Here is a 23,247-nt window from a genome sequence, read left to right on the forward strand (position 1 = left end):
TAATAGACTTTAACCATGCTAACCAAGTGAAGTTGCCAAAAACGTCATTTAACTACGGCCAAGTTAACATGTTGACTGCAGTGGATAGCAAAGCTCCTCTAGTTTAGTTTAGATATGGTTTTACATAAGTTTTGTTTTGGTCGTCAGGTGTTGTGAACACGATTGCTAAACTGAACAAGACCTGCGTCCTTCGACTCACTCCTGACAACCTCTACTTTGTGCTGTCCGGGAAGGTGTCCAACGGTGGAGTCAGCATGTGGTGCGAGTTATTACAGGTGGGGAAACAGCTACTGTACGTGCTCATGCGCACGCTCGCATCCGTTGTGCTCGCTAAACAAGTAACAGCTGCTTTTGGTTGCTCTTGACAGGTTAACTTCTTTGATGAATATCAGATAGAGGGCGTGGCACCAGATGCCAATGAGATATGTCTGGAGTTGGCACCAGAGAACATCTCCAGGGCGCTGAAGACGGCCCAGAACGCCAAGTCCGTCAAGATCAAACTGACCAAGAAACACTGTCCCTGCCTCACCCTCGCTGCAGAGCTGGTGAGTTGCAACATTCCCTTCCACTAAAATGCAGCGTGTCGGACAGACCTGTCAGTTGAGATTGCACCTAGTGACGTTAGCACCATGTAAGTTAACGTATTTGAGTGTCAGATAGAGGGATTTACTGCTGCAATAACACACCCTTGTTGCACTGCAGCTTAATTGTTCAATTTTTTTGTAAGTGGTGTTGGATAAAACTGCCCGCTGAATGTCTATTTCACTTTATTTCTGTCCCTCCATGAAAGCCCTCGCTGTCCAGTGTGAGTCGAATTGTCACGCACGATATCCCAGTGGACGTCATACCCCGACGTATGTGGCACGACTTCAAAGAGCCCAGCATGCCAGACTTTGACGTGAGTAGCAACATCATCAGAATCTTCACAACTAGCATGTGTTTAGTGCAAAACAAATTTGACTGGTAATAAGTTACATGTCCATAGTATTCTGTTTTGTAGGTCAGCATATATTTGCCTCCTCTCAAAACAATGAAGAGTGTTGTGGACAGGATGAAGAACCTGTCCAACTATTTGGTGAGTGAAATGCACACATGACCTCTCGACTACATAAACATGTCATGCCGGAGTGAGCCCGTGCATCTGGATCTCACTGTGTTTTGTAGCCTTTGACTTCTGGACATTTTCTCTGTAAGAGGCGGAGGAACGAAAGAAGCCATTGAAACTAAGAAACACAGATTATCTACTGTATATGGAGAGTGTTTGGAAATATTTTCAGTCCAAATAACTGTGATATTTCATTTGATTTTCATTTATTTATGTATAGGACAACTCACATTAATCAACATTACTATAAATGTGTCCTTTGGCAACATGTTCTAATAGACATCAACTGTCTTGGCCAGTTATTCTTAAACGGCATCCTGTTTTTTTGTTGTATGTTTTTTAAATATAAAAATAAATGGTTCATGCTGGTGTTTAATGTTTGATATGCTCTGGAACACTTGCAGTGATTGTGATTGTGCTCGATTCGCAGGTCATTGAAGCAAACCTCAGTGGTGAGATGAATCTGAAGATTGAGACTGACTTGGTGTCTGTCACAACGCACTTCAAAGACCTTGGGAACCCACCGTGGGGTACGACATATTGCAGAATTATTGTGACATTAGGGCCGTGGGGTACGACATATTGCAGTGCGTGTGGTGTGTGAGGTGTTCTACGTGTGGTGTGTGGTGTTCTGCGTGTGGCGTGAGGTGTGAGGTGTTCTGCGTGTGGTGTGTGAGGTGTTCTGCGTGTGGCGTGTGGTGTTCTGTGTGAGGTGTGTGAGGTGTTCTGCGTGTGGTGTGAGGTGTTCTGCGTGTGGTGTTCTGCGTTTGGTGTTCTGCGTGAGGTGTTCTGTGTGAGGTGTGAGGTGTTCTGCGTGTGGTGTGAGGTGTTTTGCGTGTGGTGTGTGGTGTTCTGCGTTTGTTGTTCTGCGTGAGGTGTTCTGTGTGAGGTGTGAGGTGTTCTGCGTGTGGCGTTTGGTGTTCTGCGTGAGGTCTGTGAGGTGTTCTGCGTGTGGTGTGACGTGTTCTGCGTGTGGTGTTCTGCGTGAGGTGTTCTGCGTGAGGTGTGTGAGGTGTTCTGTGTGAGGTGTTCTGCGTGAGGTGTGTGAGGTGTTCTGCGTGAGGTGTGTGAGGTGTTCTGCGTGTGGTGTGTGGTGTTCTGCCTGAGGTGTTCTGCGTGAGGTGTGTGAGGTGTTCTGCGTGAGGTGTTCTGCGTGAGGTGTGTGAGTTGTTCTGCGTGTGGCGTGTGGTGTTCTGCGTGAGGTGTGTGAGGTGTTCTGCGTGTGGTGTGAGGTGTTCTGCGTGTGGTGTGTGGTGTTCTGCGTGAGGTGTTCTGCGTGAGGTGTTCTGTGTGAGGTGTGAGGTGTTCTGCGTGTGGTGTGAGGTGTTCTGCGTGAGGTGTGAGGTGTGAGGTGTTCTGCGTGAGGTGTGTGAGGTGTTCTGCGTGTGGTGTGAGGTGTTCTGCGTGTGGTGTGTGAGGTGTTCTGCGTGTGTGTGCCGTGTTCTGCGTGAGGTGTGAGGTGTTCTGCATGTGGCGTGTGGTGTTCTGCGTGTGGTGTGAGGTGTTCTGTATGAGGTGTTCTACGTGTGGTGTTCTGCGTGTGGTGTTCTGCGTGAGGTGTTCTGCGTGTGCTGTATGGTGTTCTGCGTGTGGTGTGAGGTGTGAGGTGTTCTGCGTGAGGTGTGTGAGGTGTTCTGCGTGTGGTGTGAGGTGTTCTGCGTGTGGTGTGTGAGGTGTTCTGCGTGTGTGTGCCGTGTTCTGCGTGTGGTGTGAGGTGTTCTGCGTGTGGTGTGAGGTGTTCTGCGTGTGGTGTTCTGCGTGTGGTGTGAGGTGTTCTGTATTAGGTGTTCTGCGTGTGGTGTGACGTGTTCTCTGGTCTGCAGGTGACGAGGCGTCCCAGAGCGGGGGTCAGAGGCGAGGTGCGGAGGCCATGGCACACACACGCGTGGACATCAGGAAGCTGCAGCAGTTCCTCGCCGGCCAGCAGGTCAACCCCAGCAAAGCCATGTGCAGTGAGTCCTGACCCTCACACACACACACACACACACTTACACACACTCTTCCCAGCAAAGCCATGTGCAGTGAGTCCTGACCCTCACACACACACACACACACACTTACCAGCAAAGCCATGTGCAGTGAGTCCTGACCCTCACACACACACACACACACACTTACACACACTCCTCCCAGCAAAGCCATGTGCAGTGAGTCCTGACCCTCACACACACACACACACACTTACACACACTCTTCCCAGCAAAGCCATGTGCAGTGAGTCCTGACCCTCACACACACACACACACTTACACACACTCTTCCCAGCAAAGCCATGTGCAGTGAGTCCTGACCCTCACACACACACACACACACACACACACTTACACACACTCTTCCCAGCAAAGCCATGTGCAGTGAGTCCTGACCCTCACACACACACACACACACTTACACACACTCTTCCCAGCAAAGCCATGTGCAGTGAGTCCTGACCCTCACACACACACACACACACTTACACACACTCTTCCCAGCAAAGCCATGTGCAGTGAGTCCTGACCCTCACACACACACACACACACACTTACACACACTCTTCCCAGCAAAGCCATGTGCAGTGAGTCCTGACCCTCACACACACACACACACACACACTTACACACACTCTTCCCAGCAAAGCCATGTGCAGTGAGTCCTGACCCTCACACACACACACACACACACACTTACACACACTCTTCCCAGCAAAGCCATGTGCAGTGAGTCCTGACCCTCACACACACACACACACACACTTACACACACTCTTCCCAGCAAAGCCATGTGCAGTGAGTCCTGACCCTCACACACACACACACACACACACTTACACACACTCTTCCCAGCAAAGCCATGTGCAGTGAGTCCTGACCCTCACACACACACACACACACTTACACACACTCTTCCCAGCAAAGCCATGTGCAGTGAGTCCTAACCCTCACACACACACACACACACTTACACACACTCCTCCCAGCAAAGCCATGTGCAGTGAGTCCTGACCCTCACACACACACACACACACTTACACACACTCTTCCCAGCAAAGCCATGTGCAGTGAGTCCTGACCCTCACACACACACACACACACTTACCAGCAAAGCCATGTGCAGTGAGTCCTGACCCTCACACACACACACACACACACACTTACCAGCAAAGCCATGTGCAGTGAGTCCTGACCCTCACACACACACACACACACACTTACACACACTCCTCCCAGCAAAGCCATGTGCAGTGAATCCTGACCCTCACACACACACACACACACACTTACACACACTCCTCCCAGCAAAGCCATGTGCAGTGAGTCCTGACCCTCACACACACACACACACACTTACCAGCAAAGCCATGTGCAGTGAGTCCTGACCCTCACACACACACACACACACACTTACACACACTCCTCCCAGCAAAGCCATGTGCAGTGAGTCCTGACCCTCACACACACACACACTTACACACACTCCTCCCAGCGAAGCCGCCCTCACACACTTACACACACTCTTACCAGCCAAGCCATGTGCAGTGAGTCCTGACCCTCACACACACACACTTACTGTGCGTTCACACCGCCGGCGACTTGAGCTTCCAAAGATTCCGGAAGTCATTCATTTTCAATGGAAGCCGGCTTCTCTCAGCTGCCAGCAGCGACCAATCCGTCGGCGTCGCGTTTTGGGCGTCTTGAGCGACTAGAGAAAGTTGAAAGTGGTTTAACTTTATGGTAATGAGCTATGACGCGGTTCAGCGACCAAACGACCAGCAACGAACATAGAATGCTACTACGTCAGAGCGGCCAGGAGCGGCCAAAGCATCCAAGCTTCCCACAGCGTCCTTCACAGGGCGTCCAGAGCGATTTTGGAAGCTCAAGTCGCTCTTGGTCTGAACGCACAGTTACACACAGTACACCTCCCAGCAAAGCCGCCCTCACACACTTACACACACTCTTACCAGCGAAGCCATGTGCAGTGAGTCCTGACCCTCACACACACACACTTACACACACTCCTCCCAGCAAAGCCGCCCTCACACACTTACACACACTCTTCCCAGCCAAGCCACCATCACACACATTACCAACAAAGCCACGTGCAAAGCCATGTGCAGTAAGTCCTGACCCTCACACACTTGAATATGCTTTTACTGCACTGCATATACATTCATTATGAATATGCATTAGTCTAAGGTAGATCAGCTATAAATCCCTTCAGCAGCTTTAAATATGGGACACTTTTTTTTAGTCCAAAGTGATTTACATATGTCAACTACATTACAAGGGAACACATTACATTGTCACTGGAGCAACTTGGGTTAAGTGCCTTGCTCGAGGGCACAACTGTGGAATTTGGGAATTGAACCGACAGTTTCAGGCTAGTGCACGTTAGCATTTATTCTGTAAAGGTGCAATTGGGTGCTACCTCAGCAGTTAGCATCGTTGTCAACTCATTGACAGCATCTTTTTTTCTGGTCTTTCCACAGACATCGTTCACAAGCGAATTGTGCACTTGATTCTGCTCCACGAGGACGTGTCCCTGCAGTACTTCATACCTGCCGTGGCATGAGTGGGCGTGGCATGAGTGGGCGTGGCATGAGTGGGCGTCCGCTGGGCGCTCTCTGACGCCACCCTGGAGTGGCGCCATGGTGCAGTGGGCGCAGGAGGACTAGAGTCTCCGAGTGATGTCCTGCCCGCTCTGGTCTTTAATGAGGCCGCACGTTAGCGCTGTTGATCACGAGCATGCTGCTCTCAAGCGGATGCTGCTAATTCCTTTTCATAGGCGCCATTGTGTAATCAGATCAAGTGTGATACTTGGTTGTAGTTCAGTGCTACAGTGTAGATAGTTTATTGTGCCTATGTTGGTTTGAAGCTTTGAATAGCAGGTTGATGCTACAAGATGCCTTGTTTCTAAATATGTATTTATTTCCTTTTCTAAATTTTCCAAAATACTATTGTTCCTCTCTATAAATACTGTTTTATTGACTTTCAATTCCGAATTATCAATAGCGAATAGATAAACACAAATAAAAATAATAGTTGGTTATACTTAAATGTGCTTGCCATCAGTTTTCCCCATTATTTCATTGTAGTTTACACGATACCAAACTGATGCAGGCCAATAACAGTGTAGCTAATTGCTCTCTTGTAGATGTGAGGAGATGCGTGTGTTTGTGAAGTGGCTCACTCTACATCCAGAACAGCACAGCACAGGTAACCTGCACACACCCAGAACAGCACAGGTAACCTCCACACACAACAGCACACACACCCAGAACAGCACAGGTAACCTCCACACGCCCAGAACAGCACAGGTAACCTACACACACCCAGAACAGCACAGGTAACCTACACACACCCAGAACAGCACAGGTAACCTGCACACACCCAGAACAGCACAGGTAACCTCCACACACAACAGCACACACACAACAGCACAGCACAGGTAACCTACACACACCCAGAACAGCACAGGTAACCTACACACACCCAGAACAGCACAGGTAACCTGCACACACCCAGAACAGCACAGGTAACCTGCACACACAACAGCACAGCACAGGTAACCTGCACACACCCAGAACAGCACAGGTAACCTACACACACAACAGCACACACACCCAGAACAGCACAGGTAACCTCCACACGCCCAGAACAGCACAGGTAACCTACACACACCCAGAACAGCACAGGTAACCTACACACACAACAGCACAGCACAGGTAACCTGCACACACCCAGAACAGCACAGGTAACCTACACACACAACAGTACACACACCCAGAACAGCACAGGTAACCTCCACACGCCCAGAACAGCACAGGTAACCTACACACACCCAGAACAGCACAGGTAACCTACACACACAACAGCACAGCACAGGTAACCTACAGACACAACAGCACAGCACAGGTAACCTACACACACCCAGAACAGCACAGGTAACCTACACACACAACAGCACAGCACAGGTAACCTACACACACAACAGCACAACACAGGTAACCTGCACACACCCAGAACAGCACAGGTAACCTACACACACAGCACACACACAACAGCACAGCACAGGTAACCTACACACACCCAGAACAGCACAGGTAACCTACACACACAACAGCACAGCACAGGTAACCTACAGACACAACAGCACAGCACAGGTAACCTACACACACCCAGAACAGCACAGGTAACCTACACACACAACAGCACAGCACAGGTAACCTACACACACAACAGCACAGCACAGGTAACCTGCACACACCCAGAACAGCACAGGTAACCTACACACACAGCACACACACAACAGCACAGCACAGGTAACCTACACACACCCAGAACAGCACAGGTAACCTACACACACAGCACACACACAGCAGCACAGCACAGGTAACCTGCACACACCCAGAACAGCACAGGTAACCTGCACACACCCAGAACAGCACAGGTAACCTGCACACTTTTTTGGTGAAAATTAGATGTAAATGCACATTAGCTTTTTAGAAATAGGCCTATGCTAGGTATTCTTTATAAATAAATAAATGATATTATTAATTAAATTATAAATTGGTAAAGAAGAGTAATGTGACCCTTGGACAGTGAACTGGTCGTTTTTTCAGACTTCCACAGGTCATAATTGGCAAAGCACTCAAGTTCATATTTCTCTTGTGTGCAGGGTGCTGAGGACTAATCCTTATTATTAGAATAATACACTAGGCACGCATATCTGCGCTAGGCTATGTTGTATCATTCATGAGGTGAAGCAAATAACAGGACTATTCTATAAAATCTACAAGTCTACATTTTGAAGTAAGTCAATGATTGAGCGCCATAGCAACATAACTGACTGGCATGAAACATTTATTTACTAGAGATTACTGAGCTACTAAAGATTAATTTGGTGAAGCTTCAAAATATTCCCCCTAAAATCTTCAAATCTGTCAGATGTAGGACATTTGGGGGAATGAGGAGCCCTTGGAGAAGCGGAAGCCTGACAGGACGCATCTGAAAAACAAACAAACAGAAACATATGCAGTGATGTTTTACTGCGCAATGCTGGAACAAATGATAGCCTAGCAGCAGCTGCACTCTAAATGGAAGCACTGCAGACCAGACAAGCACAGCTAATGATGCACAAGACAAGAACACTATGGTTGAAACAGGCTTCACTAAATAGGCTTCACTTCTCTCCATTCAAGCCCTGGCCTATGGTGTGGCTCTGTCCATTTATTTTACCGACTATGCTTTCAGCAGTGCATTTATGGTGACTATGCCATACTCTCAAACTTAACTGAGAATAGGACTGAAAATCCACAGAAATCCTCAGCACTTTCACTGATTCAGTAGACTAATCCTTGCAGTGGAATAACGTGTTTCATTCACAACTTCATGAAAAAGCCAGTCAAAGTCAGCAGTGGGAGAGGGGAGAGAAGAAACAAGGATTTCTGTAACTGACTGTAGCAATCAATTGTAAATGCCCACTGCTATCGGACCGACCGGTAGAAAGTGGTGCCCTTCTCGTATTTATATTGGGATATTCGAGTGGCGATTTAAGTAAGGGTGTGTAACTAAACAAGTAGGTACACTACTTGACAAGCAGTTGAAAACACGCGTCGAGGCTGTGCTGTGTCGTGTTTATTTATTTCAAAATGTAATGTTTTGAGGAGGAATCTTTATTTTGCACGTTTTATAAACAGCTCAACAACCGCAGTGCATGCCGGTTGGTATGCAAATCATTAGCTTACCCCTACGAGGATAGCATAACATAATCTTCGTCGTTCGTAGATAGTCGTTAATAATACAATTTACAACCGCACAAATGCAAAACGCATACGATATGATAAGAGGAGATTGTGCGCCAATGTAGGCGGGCCACTTCAAGGACGTTTTTTCGAGAGCGCAAAAACTGATTTATTACACATGAAGCTAGTTGAAGTGTGTCCTGAGCCCTCAAAAGACTGGTCAAAGCGCGTCGTGAGCAGGAAGGGGTTTCATACAGGGACAATTGGTAACTGACTGAGAGATATAACATTGAGTGGAACTCACAACATCGGACCAGCCAGTGCAGGAATGCAGTGGGGCATGGTACTTATATCGTACTGAACCAGTGATATATTTTATTATGGGAGCAAAATAATGGTGCGTCGTTCAGCAAATATCTTACAGCTCATATCACAGAGGCAGTTTGGTTTTGATTATATTTGTTCAGTATAATTACCAAAACGAATGTTTGATATCTTTATTTACAGTATAGCCTATTTGTGTTATTTGCTAGTGCATGATGGGATACCCTTGGAAGTGGCCAATCGGATTATTGGTTGGTAGTAGCCTACACCAGGGAATGAGCTCTGCTCACTCAGAGCCTTGCATGAGACGCGGGTACTTATGTTTACGGTAGGCCGACTCCATAGATATGTTTATATATATAGCCTAAATATGGCCGACTCAGCAAACATGTTTGTCCAATGCAACGTAGGCCTATACAGAATGTAAACACTACAGTCTAAACACTTTACTGGCTTCATCACTCCACATGCACAACCCCTCCCTCCATCCCCCTGACTGGACTGTGGTCTTCTTGACCAACTTCATATTTGATCAATGGCTGATACCCTTGTACTTCAAGTTCAAACCTATCCTTGCACTGCTGCTATAGCCTTATTCTTATATTAGTCTACTAAGTTTACATAGCCAGCTATTTATACTGCTTACATTTTATTGTCCCTGTCTGTGGTGTCTTAAGATACTGGGACCTCGAATTTCTCCGGATTAATGAACTTTCTAGGCCTATCTAGTTTCAGATAGAGTTGAAAAGGCCAACATTAGACATTGAAGTGGCCCAATAACAACCACAATAACTATATATCAATAATGAAAATAATGAGAAAAAACATAAACATATATTTGGTGGTTGGTGTTATTACAATATTGTTAAGTAAAATAAAGTTGTAGGCTACCATTACTGTCATTACCATCACCCTTATTGTGTCAGGTAGCCGATGCTCAAGCTGGTTTTGTTTAGTCTATTTTGCTTCAAATGATTTCAGGTTGTTCATGTGAATGATAATGTGCATTCCCTTCTTGACATGTTGTCCAAAACGTGTATCTCTTCGGCTCAAATGCTCAGACATCAGCCAAGTTAGGTCCATATCATCCTGCATCAGGGTACAGTATCGGGTAGTTGGCCTACGAGTCATTTGACATTCAATCCAGCAGGTGGCGATATAACACGAGAAATGCAGCAGGTGTCACACAAATGGTCAGATTCACCAATAATATTACTGTTCAGTGTTCACACACTTATTTCTGAGGACTGTATCTTGGTCGCTCTTTGCCTAGTGCCCCTCTCAACAAGCTAATTTAGTCACCCCAATATTTGAGAAAGCATCAAAATCAAAATGTAGTTCAGTCCGGTGTCTGACCAAGAATTCACCCACACTTCCACCAAAGCATTTTAGTGCATTTGGTGCGTGGGATTAAGTCGAACAGCAGGGGGATAAGTTTGTTCAAAATGGGATTCGGCTACAGTCTAAATACCCACTCTGTCATACACACAAATTGCCACTTTGAATGTAATGTTAGTGTAACATTTTCTTCAAACAACACATCCCATTCTTCATGTGTAGCCTATCGGTCTCCAGCGAGAGCAGGCTGATCCTTTGATCTCCTTCACGGCACGGCCGTTATGTAACGCTCTTCCCGGTCCAAATTACCATGAGGCGCTTCTCGTGCCTCTGCACTAGTCTCTCCACCATTGTTGCACGAGGCATGTGTGATGTGCTGAACAATTTTGTGACGAACATACCAAATCAATAGAACAAGTGCACCTTTGCATTTTTACAGAATGCTACATCACCGATGAATGTGTTGCATCTTAAGATAACAGACTATTCGAGGTGGGAAAATAAATAAAAACAAAAGTGTCTGGGTTTTTTTTTTTTTTTTTTTTTTTTTCAGGTGATTTTCAGTGATTCAGTTGTAGTTTAAGAATAGTAGGCTATACGTACAAAATCTAGTCTATAGCATGTGGGTGCCAGGGCTCTTGGCTGTTTATAAACTGTTTAATCAAACAGGTAAAGGTGACCTACTCCTGCCCCCCCTTGCTGGAGTAAAACTCCGTCACGGACACATTCCACTCTCTCCTCTCTGCCCAAGCGCAAAACTGGATCATGTGGTTTGGGGCAGTCGCTGTCGTCTCGTCGGTGATTCCCGCTGTCTGGTCGTTTTAAGGTGCTGTGTCACACGAGCGGCTTGTATACGTCTGAGCAATTGTAATGCGGCACCCACAAGACCGGAGCATCGCGTCCGTGGGAACTACTGTATTTCTTTAACAGAGTGCGCGCACGCGAGAGAGAGCGATCGACCATACGCCCGGTCGCCAGTGTGTTTGTCGTCTGGTCCTTACTCGGTATGTGAACAATGAACATTTAGGAACTATTTTGAAAGAATACCATATTTTTGCAGCCTACATAACTGACGGAATTGACAGATTCGCGTGTTTTCAAAATGAATCCTCCGTGCGCAAGATGTGGGAAAATTGTCTATCCGACAGAGAAAGTGAATTGTCTCGATAAGGTGAGTTTATAATATTGTTCTCTACTGAAACCTGCCAAATTGGTATCAGTCTGCGTTGTCGCAGTAGTTCCAAGCCTTTTTCGGAGACTTCAGTAAGTCCCCAAATAACTGTAGCGTAGCCGGTGCAGCGACAGTGGCCGGGGAAAGTGTAGGCGAAATGGGGACGGCAATTTGTCGATGGTGGCTTTCCCAAACAGAACAAATGCGACTTTTCTGCAGGACCTGTCCAGCACAATTGTATAGACTACAGATCAGAAAGCACAACACCTACGCAGCTACGCTGTAGCCCACATAGAGGCGATTGACAGGGTTTTGTGATAGATAGATAGATAGATAGCCTACTTCATTAAATCCCCAAGGGGAAATTACAGGGGTTTGTGACAGGGCTGGACTGGGACCAAAAAACGGCCCGGGCATTTTTGGCCATAGTGGCCCACCATGATAATTTACACGATAAAACATATGTGCACACTGTTTTGTTTGTAAAAAATATTTAAGTAAACTGCAGTAGCCTGCATGGAAGCGAGTAGGCTAGCCCACCCTTGCTAAAAAAATATTAATTATTATTATACTCTCTCTCTCTCTCTCTCTCTCTCTCTCACACACACACACACACACACACACACACACACACACTAGAGTGACCTTTAAACCAGCAAGGATGAGGTTGTGCACAAAACTCATGCTATTAAATGCTTCACTAAATAAAACCTGCTATAATTTATGTTGAGCATTTGCACAGTTTTAGCCAACAATTCACCTTGATACTATTTAGTGAAGATGTATAGGCTACACATCCCAAAACATTTTCATTGTTAATTCCATGGGCTATCACCATTCCTGTTTCATTCCATGCGTCTGACTGCATGTCTGTGTGTATGGGTGTCTGCTTGTCGCAAAGAAATGTGATAGTTTGCTTGTTGTACTGCGTCAAGATTGACAACAATTTCGACCAATCGTGACTGTCTTTTCAGAAGGTTGATGGCGAGCCGTCAACTCGTTAATTTAATGGGTATCGCAATTCAAATGCATGCGAGAGGGGTAGGCCTACACAGAAACCACACAAAAAGACGCGCTCACACTATAAAACTTTGTTTTGCTTAACTGGGTGCTGAATCCTACATAGTAGGCAGGTTAATACATCTAAAAGAAGCAAGGGGAAGAAGCAGTCGCAGATTTCAAACTTTTAATTGTTCGTTGTGCGCCCAAAAAGTTCAGCCAACATTTCGGCTCCTTCTTACCTGCCTCACAGTAGCTATTCTGACCTCCTCCTCAATCTGTCCCTGCTGGGTCACGTCTCTCACCTCTTCCTCCTCCTCCGAATCAATTTGAATAGCTTCCTCTGTGTAACTCTGTTGCACACTCGCATGTGCCTCTCTGAAGCAGGGGGTCAGGATTTGGAGGGTTAGCTTCAGCCAGTTAGCATGTCATTTGGCCGCCGACATCTTTGAAAAAATGGCGTTCCATGGTTGTACCATATCCGGCACCAGCGCATGCACGAGACAGCTCATGCACGAGCTGTCTCAGCTAATGCACGAGTTTCGATTTCGGCACGAGCGTCCTCGCGCGTCCATGTTGATAACGCATTCTAGAAGACATAAATAAAATGACTGACGACTAGGATTAAGTTACCGATACTTGATGCCTGTGCATTATCATTATATACCAGGCTTTGTGAATAAAAGAAAAAAGCAAATGTCGTTCTAATAGGTTACTATTATTTGCATTAGACTATGTATGAGTTGGCAAGGTATGATAAGACATTCTAGGAAATGCGAAGAAATTCTCTAACTAAACCCATTATTAAGCTACTCGCTGTCGTGTAGGCTAGGCTATGAAAACTATTTTAAAACACTCAGCTGCAGACCTGTAGCCTAGTTCATAACAACGCAGCGTTGGGGGGTCACAGCCTACAGTAGATAACGGCAAAAGTTTCCGACAGTGACAGCAGACTTAAAATGCATGCTGCTCGAAACATAACACATGGATGCGCGCTTCTACCGGTAAGCCTATAATAGCCTATGCGTTGGCTTCATTTCGTCTGTCTGCAAATGTAGGTTTAAACTGCAAATTCACACTGGGTGCAGCACAAATAGCATATCTGGTGTCCACACGTTTCTTACATCCCATGTCTACTTATTAAGAGTAATTTCGTCGGGTAGACAGCCTATTGCGCACATAACATCCTGGCTACAGTCAGTTCAAAGCATTTACTGTGGGGATCATAGGCCTATTTATGTGTATGCTAAGTGAATTCTTGCTCAATATTGACTCGCCATGTTTATTATATCATGACATATGAATATCACATTATAGGATTTCGAGACAAGGGGCAAACTTCTCCACCACCATCCCAACTCAAATAATTAAATAGCCTACATTTGCGCCTGTAACGATAGGAGCTCGTTCACGAACACCTTCTCTCACTCTCCAATCTTCATCAACGATGTACCTATGTTGTCTCGTTGTAACGTGGAACCTAATTGGCTCATTCTAGCTGGTGACGGAAATGGACACCCATGGAACGCCATTTTCTCAAAGATGGCTGCGGCCAATTTCAAACTTTTTTGGCTGAAGTAGCTAGCCTAGCATCGGCCATTGAAATGAATGGGGGCGGGACTTAGTCCCTCTCTCCAGTTCTTATAATACCTCCATGCTCTGAAGCCTGCGCTCGGTGCTGCTTCTGCACTGCTGCTATATGTCGACGGCCCTGTTTGAACTTGTGGTGGCAAACATTTCTGTAATTTTAGCACATTTTTGCTGCATCCACGTGTAGGCTTTAGCCTTTTATCTCACAACTTCTCTGCGCCCCCCTTGCGCTTTTGTGGTTTGTCTTCGTACATTTTCATATACGGACGGTCTCAAACTCCGGTCGAACTCCAGTCAAGAGGGAGATGAGGCCGGGAGGGAGATAGGGAGGGCCCTGAGATTTCATTGGACTAGCCCAATGTCCATTAAGGCAGTCAACCAATGGGCCGCGATTCGCTGCCGTTGTGGCCGTACGCTATATAAATGAGCCTAATATTTTTTTTTATTATTATTAAATTGACAGCCTCGGCCCAAATATGCGTCGGCCCACCGGGCATTGCCCGGTATGCCCTATGGCCAGTCCATGCCTGGTTTGTGATGTTGGATGATTGAAAAGCGCAAACCATATGGGTCCAGACATGTTTCCAAGAGGCATTTTTATATTTTAAGTTATAGCCTAATTCGGTTTGGACATAGTTTTATTGTGTTCTTATGCTTCTTTACCAGTAGGCTACGCAGTGGAATGCCGCTCAAAGGCACACTAATGAAGTCTTATATAATAAAGGGTGTACATTATTGATGTTTAGTGTAGCGCTGATATTGTGACATAGGACACTTGTGAAACAGCAGTGGGCTGTAGAGTTCCTGCTGTAGTCATGTAGGCTGATTACTCAGGGGAGACCAATGGCCAAAGTGGCCGTCATTCACATTTATACCAATTATGGCACACAAGGTGCCATACACATCCCTAGCGCTTAAGTTGTTTGCAGCGACCATTTGCTTTGGATTGACTATAATAGAAAGGACATTCAAATGAAGTGAGCTGTGGGCAGCCATAACTGCTGCTATGGCTTTGGTGCTGTGTGGATGGTGCCAGTGGCATTAGGGGGCTAGAGAGAGGATCTTCTCCAAGTAGCCCCATCGCTACTGAAGTAAAGATGCTATACCTGCCACGTCCCCATTGGCCTCACTTGTGATGATTGAGCCGTTAGGCATAGTGGAGGGCCTGAAGGCACATAACAAATATGAACTATGAACAAACAAACATGTCAATTCTTGACCATTCCAAGACTGAATTTAACACACCCAACACATCACACCAATTGCATTTGTTTGAGCAGGATCACAAGAGGTCAGATGTTTTAGCAGGATCACAAGAGGTCAGATGTTTTAGCAGGATCACAAGAGGTCAGATGTTCAGTTAGAGTTGAATGCTGCTCATGCCCTGTCGGGTGGAATTTAGCGCTCATGGAACTTGCTCTGTTCTCCTTGTGTTGTCGTGTCATCAGGTTGTTCAATTCTGTGCTTGTAATCTTTTATTCCAGAACTGGCATAAAGGATGTTTCCACTGTGAGGTCTGCAAAATGACCCTGAACATGAAGAACTACAAAGGCTACGACAAAAAGCCCTACTGTAATGCGTAAGTAGCCGCTTCTCTGTCCCGCTGCCAGCTGTTGCTCTATTGTGACGCATCTGCAGCTGCTGCCATTGTGTGTTTGGGTTTGTGGCAAAGAAGGATTTGGTAAAGCGCATGTGTGTGTGTGTCCCAGAGACAGCACACACATCAGAGTGGATCTACTGTGTCAGCGGCCCAAAAGGCCCGGCCTGGTCGGCTGCTTAAGGTGAAGGGCTTCATGCTGGCTATTGAGGGGATTAGTGCTCAGTGTAGTGTGCAAGCACACCTTCTCTTTGCCAAACGTCAGGCTGCTGGGAACATGGCTGAGCTTCGGTTAGTAGTTATTGGCCTCAAGTGACGCTGAAGCTCCTAAACAAGTCTAACATCTACACAAACGGCTCAAACTTCATCAGCAACGTCATTCAAGAGCTTTGGAGTATGTGCGTCAACATGTTATAAGAGTTATGTCGAGGTGTATGTGCGTCAACATGTTATAAGAGTTATGTCGAGCAGTATGTGCGTCAACATGTTATAAGAGTTATGTCGAGGTGTATGTGCGTCAACATGTTATAAGAGTTATGTCGAGCAGTATGTGCGTCAACATGTTATAAGAGTTATGTCGAGCAGTATGTGCGTCAACATGTTATAAGAGTTATGTCGAGGAGTATGTGCGTCAACATGTTATAAGAGTTATGTCGAGCAGTATGTGCGTCAACATGTTATAAGAGTTATGTCGAGGTGTATGTGCGTCAACATGTTATAAGAGTTATGTCGAGGTGTATGTGCGTCAACATGTTATAAGAGTTATGTCGAGGAGTATGTGCGTTAACATGTTATAAGAGTTATGTCGAGGAGTATGTGCGTTAACATGTTATAAGAGTTATGTCGAGGTGTATGAACAGCCTTTCTGAAGCAGCACACACTGGTGACATCATCAGCCCCCCAAAGGGACTGTAGGTGCATGATAGAGTGTTTAGCTCTTCTGCAGCGTGGGGATCTATAGGATGGGCTGTAAAGCAGTACATAACATAACATTAGTGCTCCAAAGATACTATAGGAGCATGGTAGAGCGCTATGGGGACCTATAGAATGAAGGGTGTGTGATGTGGGGACCTATAGAATGAAGGGTGTATGGGGACCTATAGAATGAAGGGTGTATGGGGACCTATAGAATGAAGGGTGTATGGGGACCTATAGGATGAAGGGTGTGTGATGTGGGGACCTATAGGATGAAGGGTGTATGGGGACCTATAGGCTGAAGGAGACCTATAGAATGAAGGGTGTATGGGGACCTATAAGATGAAGGGTTCTCCACTGCTGGGGCTAACATGTGACGTCCTCACTCTGTTATGAAGGCCAGTCCTCTCACGTCAAATCAAAGAGAAGGGCGTGGAACACACACACACACACACATTCATACAGAAAGGCTCGGTAGCCGTGCCATGGTAAGGCACAACAAGTCTATTTTGAGTGTGTTTGTGTGGAGGCTCACTTGGCTCCTGATGCTCAGTGGTTTGGGGGGAAACCGCCGCGACTTCACATGCAGGCCACAGCACACATGTGTGGGGCAGCCATAGCACCGGCCTGGCCTCCCAGTACATTTATAGAATCACACACACACACACACACACACACACACACAGTGTGCTTCACACCCCTTCGGTTTTGATGAAGCTGTTCCGCTTTGCAGCAGTCAACGTTTAAAACACTGGTCAGATCCATTAGCTGCCTGTTAGCCAGCTTTCCTGCTATTCTCTTAGCTCTATGGGTGGAGTGCAGATTGCTTGACCTTTAGGGCAACAGAGAGCTATCCATTCAGACGCTGCTAACCTTTAATAGACATATCCATTCAACCTTTAATAGACATATCCATTCAACCTTTACAGTAATAGAGGAGCAGTTATTGTTTGTCCTTCAGGGCTCCCAGATGACCTTCCAAGCTCCGACCACAAAGCAAATCCCAAGTAATGCACAATGCACTGACGTGCAAGAACTTTATGGGTGGATGAATCATGAATGAAGGCAATGCCAAGTTTGACACGGATTATTATGACGAAGCTTCTTGTGGTTCTGATAGAACTTAAACATAACTGTCCTTTTGATAGAACTCAAACATAACTGTCCTTTTTGAGGTTTTGCTAGAACTCAAACATAACTGTTCTTTTGATAGAACTCAAACATAACTGTCCTTTTTTGAGGTTTTGCTAGAACTCAAACATAACTGTTCTTTTGCTAGAACTCAAACATAAGTGTCCCTCTCACGGTTTGGAGCTTATTCTCAGGGCCTCACCCCGGGACCTCCGTACAATCTAGAGTATTCTGGCCCAGGTTGGTCTCCTCCTCCTCCTCCTCCTCTCCTCCCCTCCTTCTCCTCTCCTCCTCCTCCTCCTCCTCCTCCTCTTCCTCCTCCTCCCCTCCTCCTCCTCTCCTCCTCCTCCTCCTCCTCTCCGTGCGCCCTGGTCCAGGCCTGTGCTGTGCTCCTCACTCTCGCTGCTCCCTGTAAGATGACGGAGGAATAAGTGCGGATTAGTGGGCACATGGCCAGAGACATGCCAGAGCTGTCCAGCATCACTGACCACTCAGCATCCAGGCTGCTGTACTGTAGGTGTGTGTGTGTGTGTGTGTGTGCATTCAGCATCCAGGCTGCTGTACTGTAGGTGTGTGTGTGTGTGCATTCAGCATCCAGGCTGCTGTACTGTAGGTGTGTGTGTGTGTGTGCATTCAGCATCCAGGCCACTGTACTGTAGGTGTGTGTGTGTGCATTCAGCATCCAGGCTACTGTACTGTAGGTGTGTGTGCACTAGGATCCAGGTGTGTGTGCACTAGGATCCAGGCTACTGTACTGTAGGTGTGTGTGCACTAGGATCCAGGCTACTGTACTGTAGGTGTGTGTGCACTAGGATCCAGGAAAGCTTTGAAAACTGAAAAGCTTTGAAAAGTGCTTGAGAAAAAGAGAGCCCCTTCATTTGCACAGAGCTGACACACACTCCACTCTGACATGGAGATGCACACATAAGAAAACTGAACGTTGAGCGTTGTATAAATTATGTTCAAATGTTTATTTCCCATCAGAATTCCCCCTTGGATGCCACTGAGCTATGATTGCATATTTTACAACAATTACATAAGATGATTCAATTATTCAACCCAGTACTCATGCTGGAGAAGTTAGTCAAATGTTGAGCTCTTCTAGCGTTGACTTAGTTCATATAATATAAAAATAACAGCATTGACTTCAAGAGTTGAAATTTCTGATGTATTAAATATGGTTCATCTGTCCATGTTGACATTAGTGTTTCATCTGAAGTATGAATGAGATGAGAGGAGAAGGGAACCAGAGGCCTGGTGCTGTTGGAGTGCAGGACGTGGTTCACTTCACATGCTCACACTCCTTTGTGATCTGGTGGACATGCTCAGTCCTCTGAGAGACAGACGGAGGCTGAGAGAGTTATGTAACTACTAATCTTCCTGAAAGCCAAGAGAGAGGACGGGAGCCATCGCTAGCAGTCAGAGAAACCACTGCTGCAGCTTAAGGTGGAGAGAGAGAGAGAGAGAAAGAGAGAGAGAGAAAGAAAGAAAGAGAGGGGGAGAAAGAGAAAGAGAGAGGGAGAGAAAGAAAGAGAAGAGAAAGAGAGAGAGTTGGGAGAAAAAGAAAGAGAGACAGAGGGAGAGAGAGAGAGAGAGAGAATCTGTGCTGCTCTAGATCCAAAGCTGGGCGGCCGGTCCGTGACTCCCACACTTGTCGACTCCACTCATAGAGCAGGTGGCCCCAGGCATGCTAGCCTAGTAGCGCAGGTGGCCCCAGGCATGCTAGCGGAGTAGCGGAGGTGGCCCCAGGCATGCTAGCGTAGTAGCGGAGGTGACCCCAGGCATGCTAGCAGAGTAGCGGAGGTGGGCTCCTAGAGCAGGTGGCCCCAGGCATGCTAGCAGAGTAGCGGAGGTGGCCCCAGGCATGCTAGCGGAGTAGCAGAGGTGGCCCCAGGCATGCTAGCGGAGTAGCAGAGGTGGTCCCAGGCATGCTAGCGTAGTAGCGGAGGTGGGCTCCTAGAGCAGGTGGCCCCAGGCATGCTAGTGTAGTAGCGGAGGTGGGCTCCTGATAGCAGGTGGGCCCAGGCATGCTAGCGGAGTAGCGGAGGTGGGCCCAGGCATGCTAGCAGAGTAGCGGAGGTGGGCCCAGGCATGCTAGCGGAGTAGCGGAGGTGGGCTCCTGATAGCAGGTGGCCGCAGGCATGCTAGTGTTGTAGCGGAGGTGGGCTCCTGATAGCAGGTGGCCGCAGGCATGCTAGTGTTGTAGCGGAGGTGGGCTCCTGATAGCAGGTGGCCGCAGGCATGCTAGGGGAGTAGCGGAGGTGGGCTCCTAGCGCAGGTGGCCCCAGGCATGCTAGCGGAGGTGGGCTCCTAGCGCAGGTGGCCCCAGGCATGCTAGCAGAGTAGCGGAGGTGGGCTCCTGATAGCAGGTGGGCCCAGGCATGCTAGCAGAGTAGCGGAGGTGGGCTCCTGGCATGCTAGCAGAGGTGGACTCCTAGCGCAGGTGGCCCCAGGCATGCTAGTGGAGTAGCTGATGGGGTTGTTGCTCTCACAGGACTGACTGACTGCTCTGTTCACCATGATTGTTTGGAGTGTTGGTCTGTGTTGTCTGCCTCTTTTCTGCCACCATTTCTCTAAGCATACACGTCTAACACACATTCTGTTGTTGTGTGGCGATGTGCCGATGGGAAAGGACTGCATGATAGATAGATAGATAGATAGATAGATACTTTATTGATCCCCAAGGGGAAATGCATGATGGGCCATGGAAAGATTTCTAGCTCACTATATGCTGGATGTTAAATGCGCTACAGTGATGACCTCTCCAAAGGAGTGTTTCTAGTCCTACTTCAATCTGAATTGAAATGCACGTTGTTAGTCAACAGAGAAAGCAGACGCGTCACTCTTGCATCTCTGCAGGCTCTGTGAATCTGTGATTTCCATCGGCTAATTAATCAATGTTTGCCCAGTCGATTAATCGATGTCTGTGGGCCAGTCGATTAATCGATGTCTGTGTCCCAGTCGATTAATCGATGTCTGTGGGCCAGTTGATTAATCAATGTTGTCCCGATGCTGCTCTGATTAGTAGGTCAGTTGACCTCCCTGTAGGCGCAGGGTAATCGTGGCACATCCCTGGACGTAAACACAGTGTGGATGTCAGGGTCATTTGCAATGTCATAACTAACCATTGGATCCTGCCTAACCAACTAAAAGATCCAGGACTGGCAATGCCAGGGTGATTAGAACCCCAGGACTGGCAATGCCAGGGTGATTTGACCCCCAGGACTGGCAATGCCAGGGTGATTAGAACCCCAGGACTGGCAATGCCAGGGTGATTTGCAACTTGCAAATTCTCCCTCATATTCCTGAAGCAGTGCTACAGACATAGGCCTGTTTGCACCGTCTTTGTTGAGCAAGAGTTTGTATTGTTTTGCTTCTGCTTTGTCTATCTATATCTGTGTTGATCCATATTTGTTTATGAGGCCAGCAGCACAATAGAGTCTCTCTGCTGGTTGACGGTGCGCTGCAACTTCTTCTCAGCACAGAAAGGCAACACGTGGCTACTTCATGAGCCCCTCTCTTGGTCTCTCACTTACAGAGGTCAGCAGGACTGACCGTGCACAAGCACAGGAGGGCACTTGAGCACACACACACACACACACACACACACACACACTAATGCCCATAGCATCATTTCCCTATTCCATTAACGATGGCAGTTACGGTACGGCAATGGCAACAACGGGCGAGATGTTTAAGATTTTATATTGAGTGAAGCCTGCTCCTACCATACAAATTATCTAAGATTTTATATTGCCATGGTTTGGCGCGGGGCAGCGATGTTCACGCACGGTACTGCGGGTTGAACACACACACACACACACACACACACACAGCCAGCAAGAAAAGCGTGAGAAGCAATTAAGTGAGTTTGAATACATATGCTTTGGATTAGAATCACAGAACATGCTGTTAAGACAAGAGAAGCCCACCTCAGCTATTAGCCAATGCTATCACAGAACATGCTGTTACATGTAAGACAAGAGAAGCCCACCTCAGCTATCAGCCAGTGCTATCACAGAACATGCTGTTAAGACAAGAGAAGCCCACCTCAGCTATCAGCCAGTGCTATCACACTAGTCTCAGTTTGGCTTGCATTTCAATCAGAGGTGAATGATCAGTAAGGCACGGGGGGTGTATATCTCTATATCATATCATTAACCCCGTACTGCATTGATGAACAGTGTTCCTGAGTGTATGTCATGTATTTCAGCCCCCTAATGACTCTACCTGTGTGTGTGTGTGTGTGTGTGTGTGTGTGTGTGTGTGTGTGTGTGTGTGTGTGTGTGTGTGTGTGTACTGTGTGTTGATACACAAGTGCTGGATCTTAAACAAGCGTAAAATGACTGTGTAAGCAGCATGGGGGGGTTGAGCATGGAGGCTAATTGGTTGTAATCATCAAAAGGCTGGCGGAGGGGCTTCATGGTGACTGAGCATTGCACTTTAATTACCTCAAGTGCTCGCAGCAAAGCTAGTTATCGTCATGGCGCCCTATTTGCTGCATGGGACGCTTAAAGCAGACGGATTTACACACTCAGTCTGATGCAGAATCTATACCACTCCAAAGGTATTGAGGACAGACAGGTAGAATCTATACCACTGTAAAGGTATTGAGGACAGACAGGTAGAATCTATACCACTCCAAAGGCAATGAGGACAGACAGGTCGAATCTATACCACTGTAAAGGTATTGAGGACAGACAGGTAGAATCTAAACCACTGTAAAGGTATTGAGGACAGACAGGTAGAATCTATACCACTGTAAAGGTATTGAGGACAGACAGATAGAATCTATACCACTGTAAAGGTATTGAGGACAGGCTGGTATGGGAATCAAATGTGTGTGTGTTAGAGGACTGTATGGGAGTGTTCAGTGTGTGCAGTCAGGGTCTCTTATTGAAATGGAATGGGCATTAAAGACTTAATGGAACACTAAGGGGTTTTTTGTACCTTAAAATAATGTTTCCAAAACAATTTCAGTGGTTCATCAACTCGTAACATGGTGAACGGCTCTTCTGCATTCACTTCGCAGTCCTCTAATGGCTATAACCGCACTATATAACTTTACCAGATCGGGTAGCGTACCTGTAGTTCAATGAAATGAGATATAAGAAACTACAAATTTGACTTGCTTCAGTGTCGCAATACATCATACTTTCATAAATCATGCAACATACTCTACCTTGTCTGTGGACATCGTTATTTACTGATGTCTCCCTCCTACATCATTGCTATATTCTCTCTGTCTTTATCCCCAAAGTGACACATTTACACACACACACACACACACACACACACACACACACACACACACACACACACAACACACCGCCCAGACACACCCACACACAAAG

The 23,247-nt window shown here is 46.8% G+C and overlaps 2 protein-coding genes across 3 annotated transcripts in view; both read left to right on the forward strand.

Annotated features, from left to right (window-relative positions):
* Nucleotides 1–6,141, forward strand: part of hus1 (HUS1 checkpoint clamp component) — a 6,435-nt gene extending 294 nt beyond the window's left edge. For both annotated transcript variants that reach the window (XM_062521123.1, XM_062521122.1), the window contains exons 2-8: nt 148–275; nt 369–545; nt 791–898; nt 1,001–1,075; nt 1,536–1,635; nt 2,929–3,057; nt 5,574–6,141. In XM_062521123.1, the coding sequence (XP_062377107.1) occupies nt 255–275; nt 369–545; nt 791–898; nt 1,001–1,075; nt 1,536–1,635; nt 2,929–3,057; nt 5,574–5,656 (693 nt within the window). In that variant the 5' untranslated portion in view covers nt 148–254 and the 3' untranslated portion in view covers nt 5,657–6,141. The remainder of the gene's footprint in view (nt 1–147; nt 276–368; nt 546–790; nt 899–1,000; nt 1,076–1,535; nt 1,636–2,928; nt 3,058–5,573) is intronic.
* Nucleotides 6,142–11,256: 5,115 nt separating this feature from the next.
* The window catches only part of LOC134065866 (LIM zinc-binding domain-containing Nebulette-like), a gene marked incomplete at its 3' end in the record, with an annotated part of 46,766 nt that continues 34,775 nt past the window's right edge, over nt 11,257–23,247 (forward strand). The window contains exons 1-2 of the mRNA XM_062520961.1: nt 11,257–11,661; nt 15,735–15,829. Coding sequence (XP_062376945.1) covers nt 11,593–11,661; nt 15,735–15,829 — 164 coding nt within the window. The remainder of the gene's footprint in view (nt 11,662–15,734; nt 15,830–23,247) is intronic.

The sequence above is a fragment of the Sardina pilchardus genome, chromosome 19 (assembly GCF_963854185.1).
Source record: "Sardina pilchardus chromosome 19, fSarPil1.1, whole genome shotgun sequence".
Lineage (NCBI taxonomy): Eukaryota > Metazoa > Chordata > Actinopteri > Clupeiformes > Clupeidae > Sardina > Sardina pilchardus.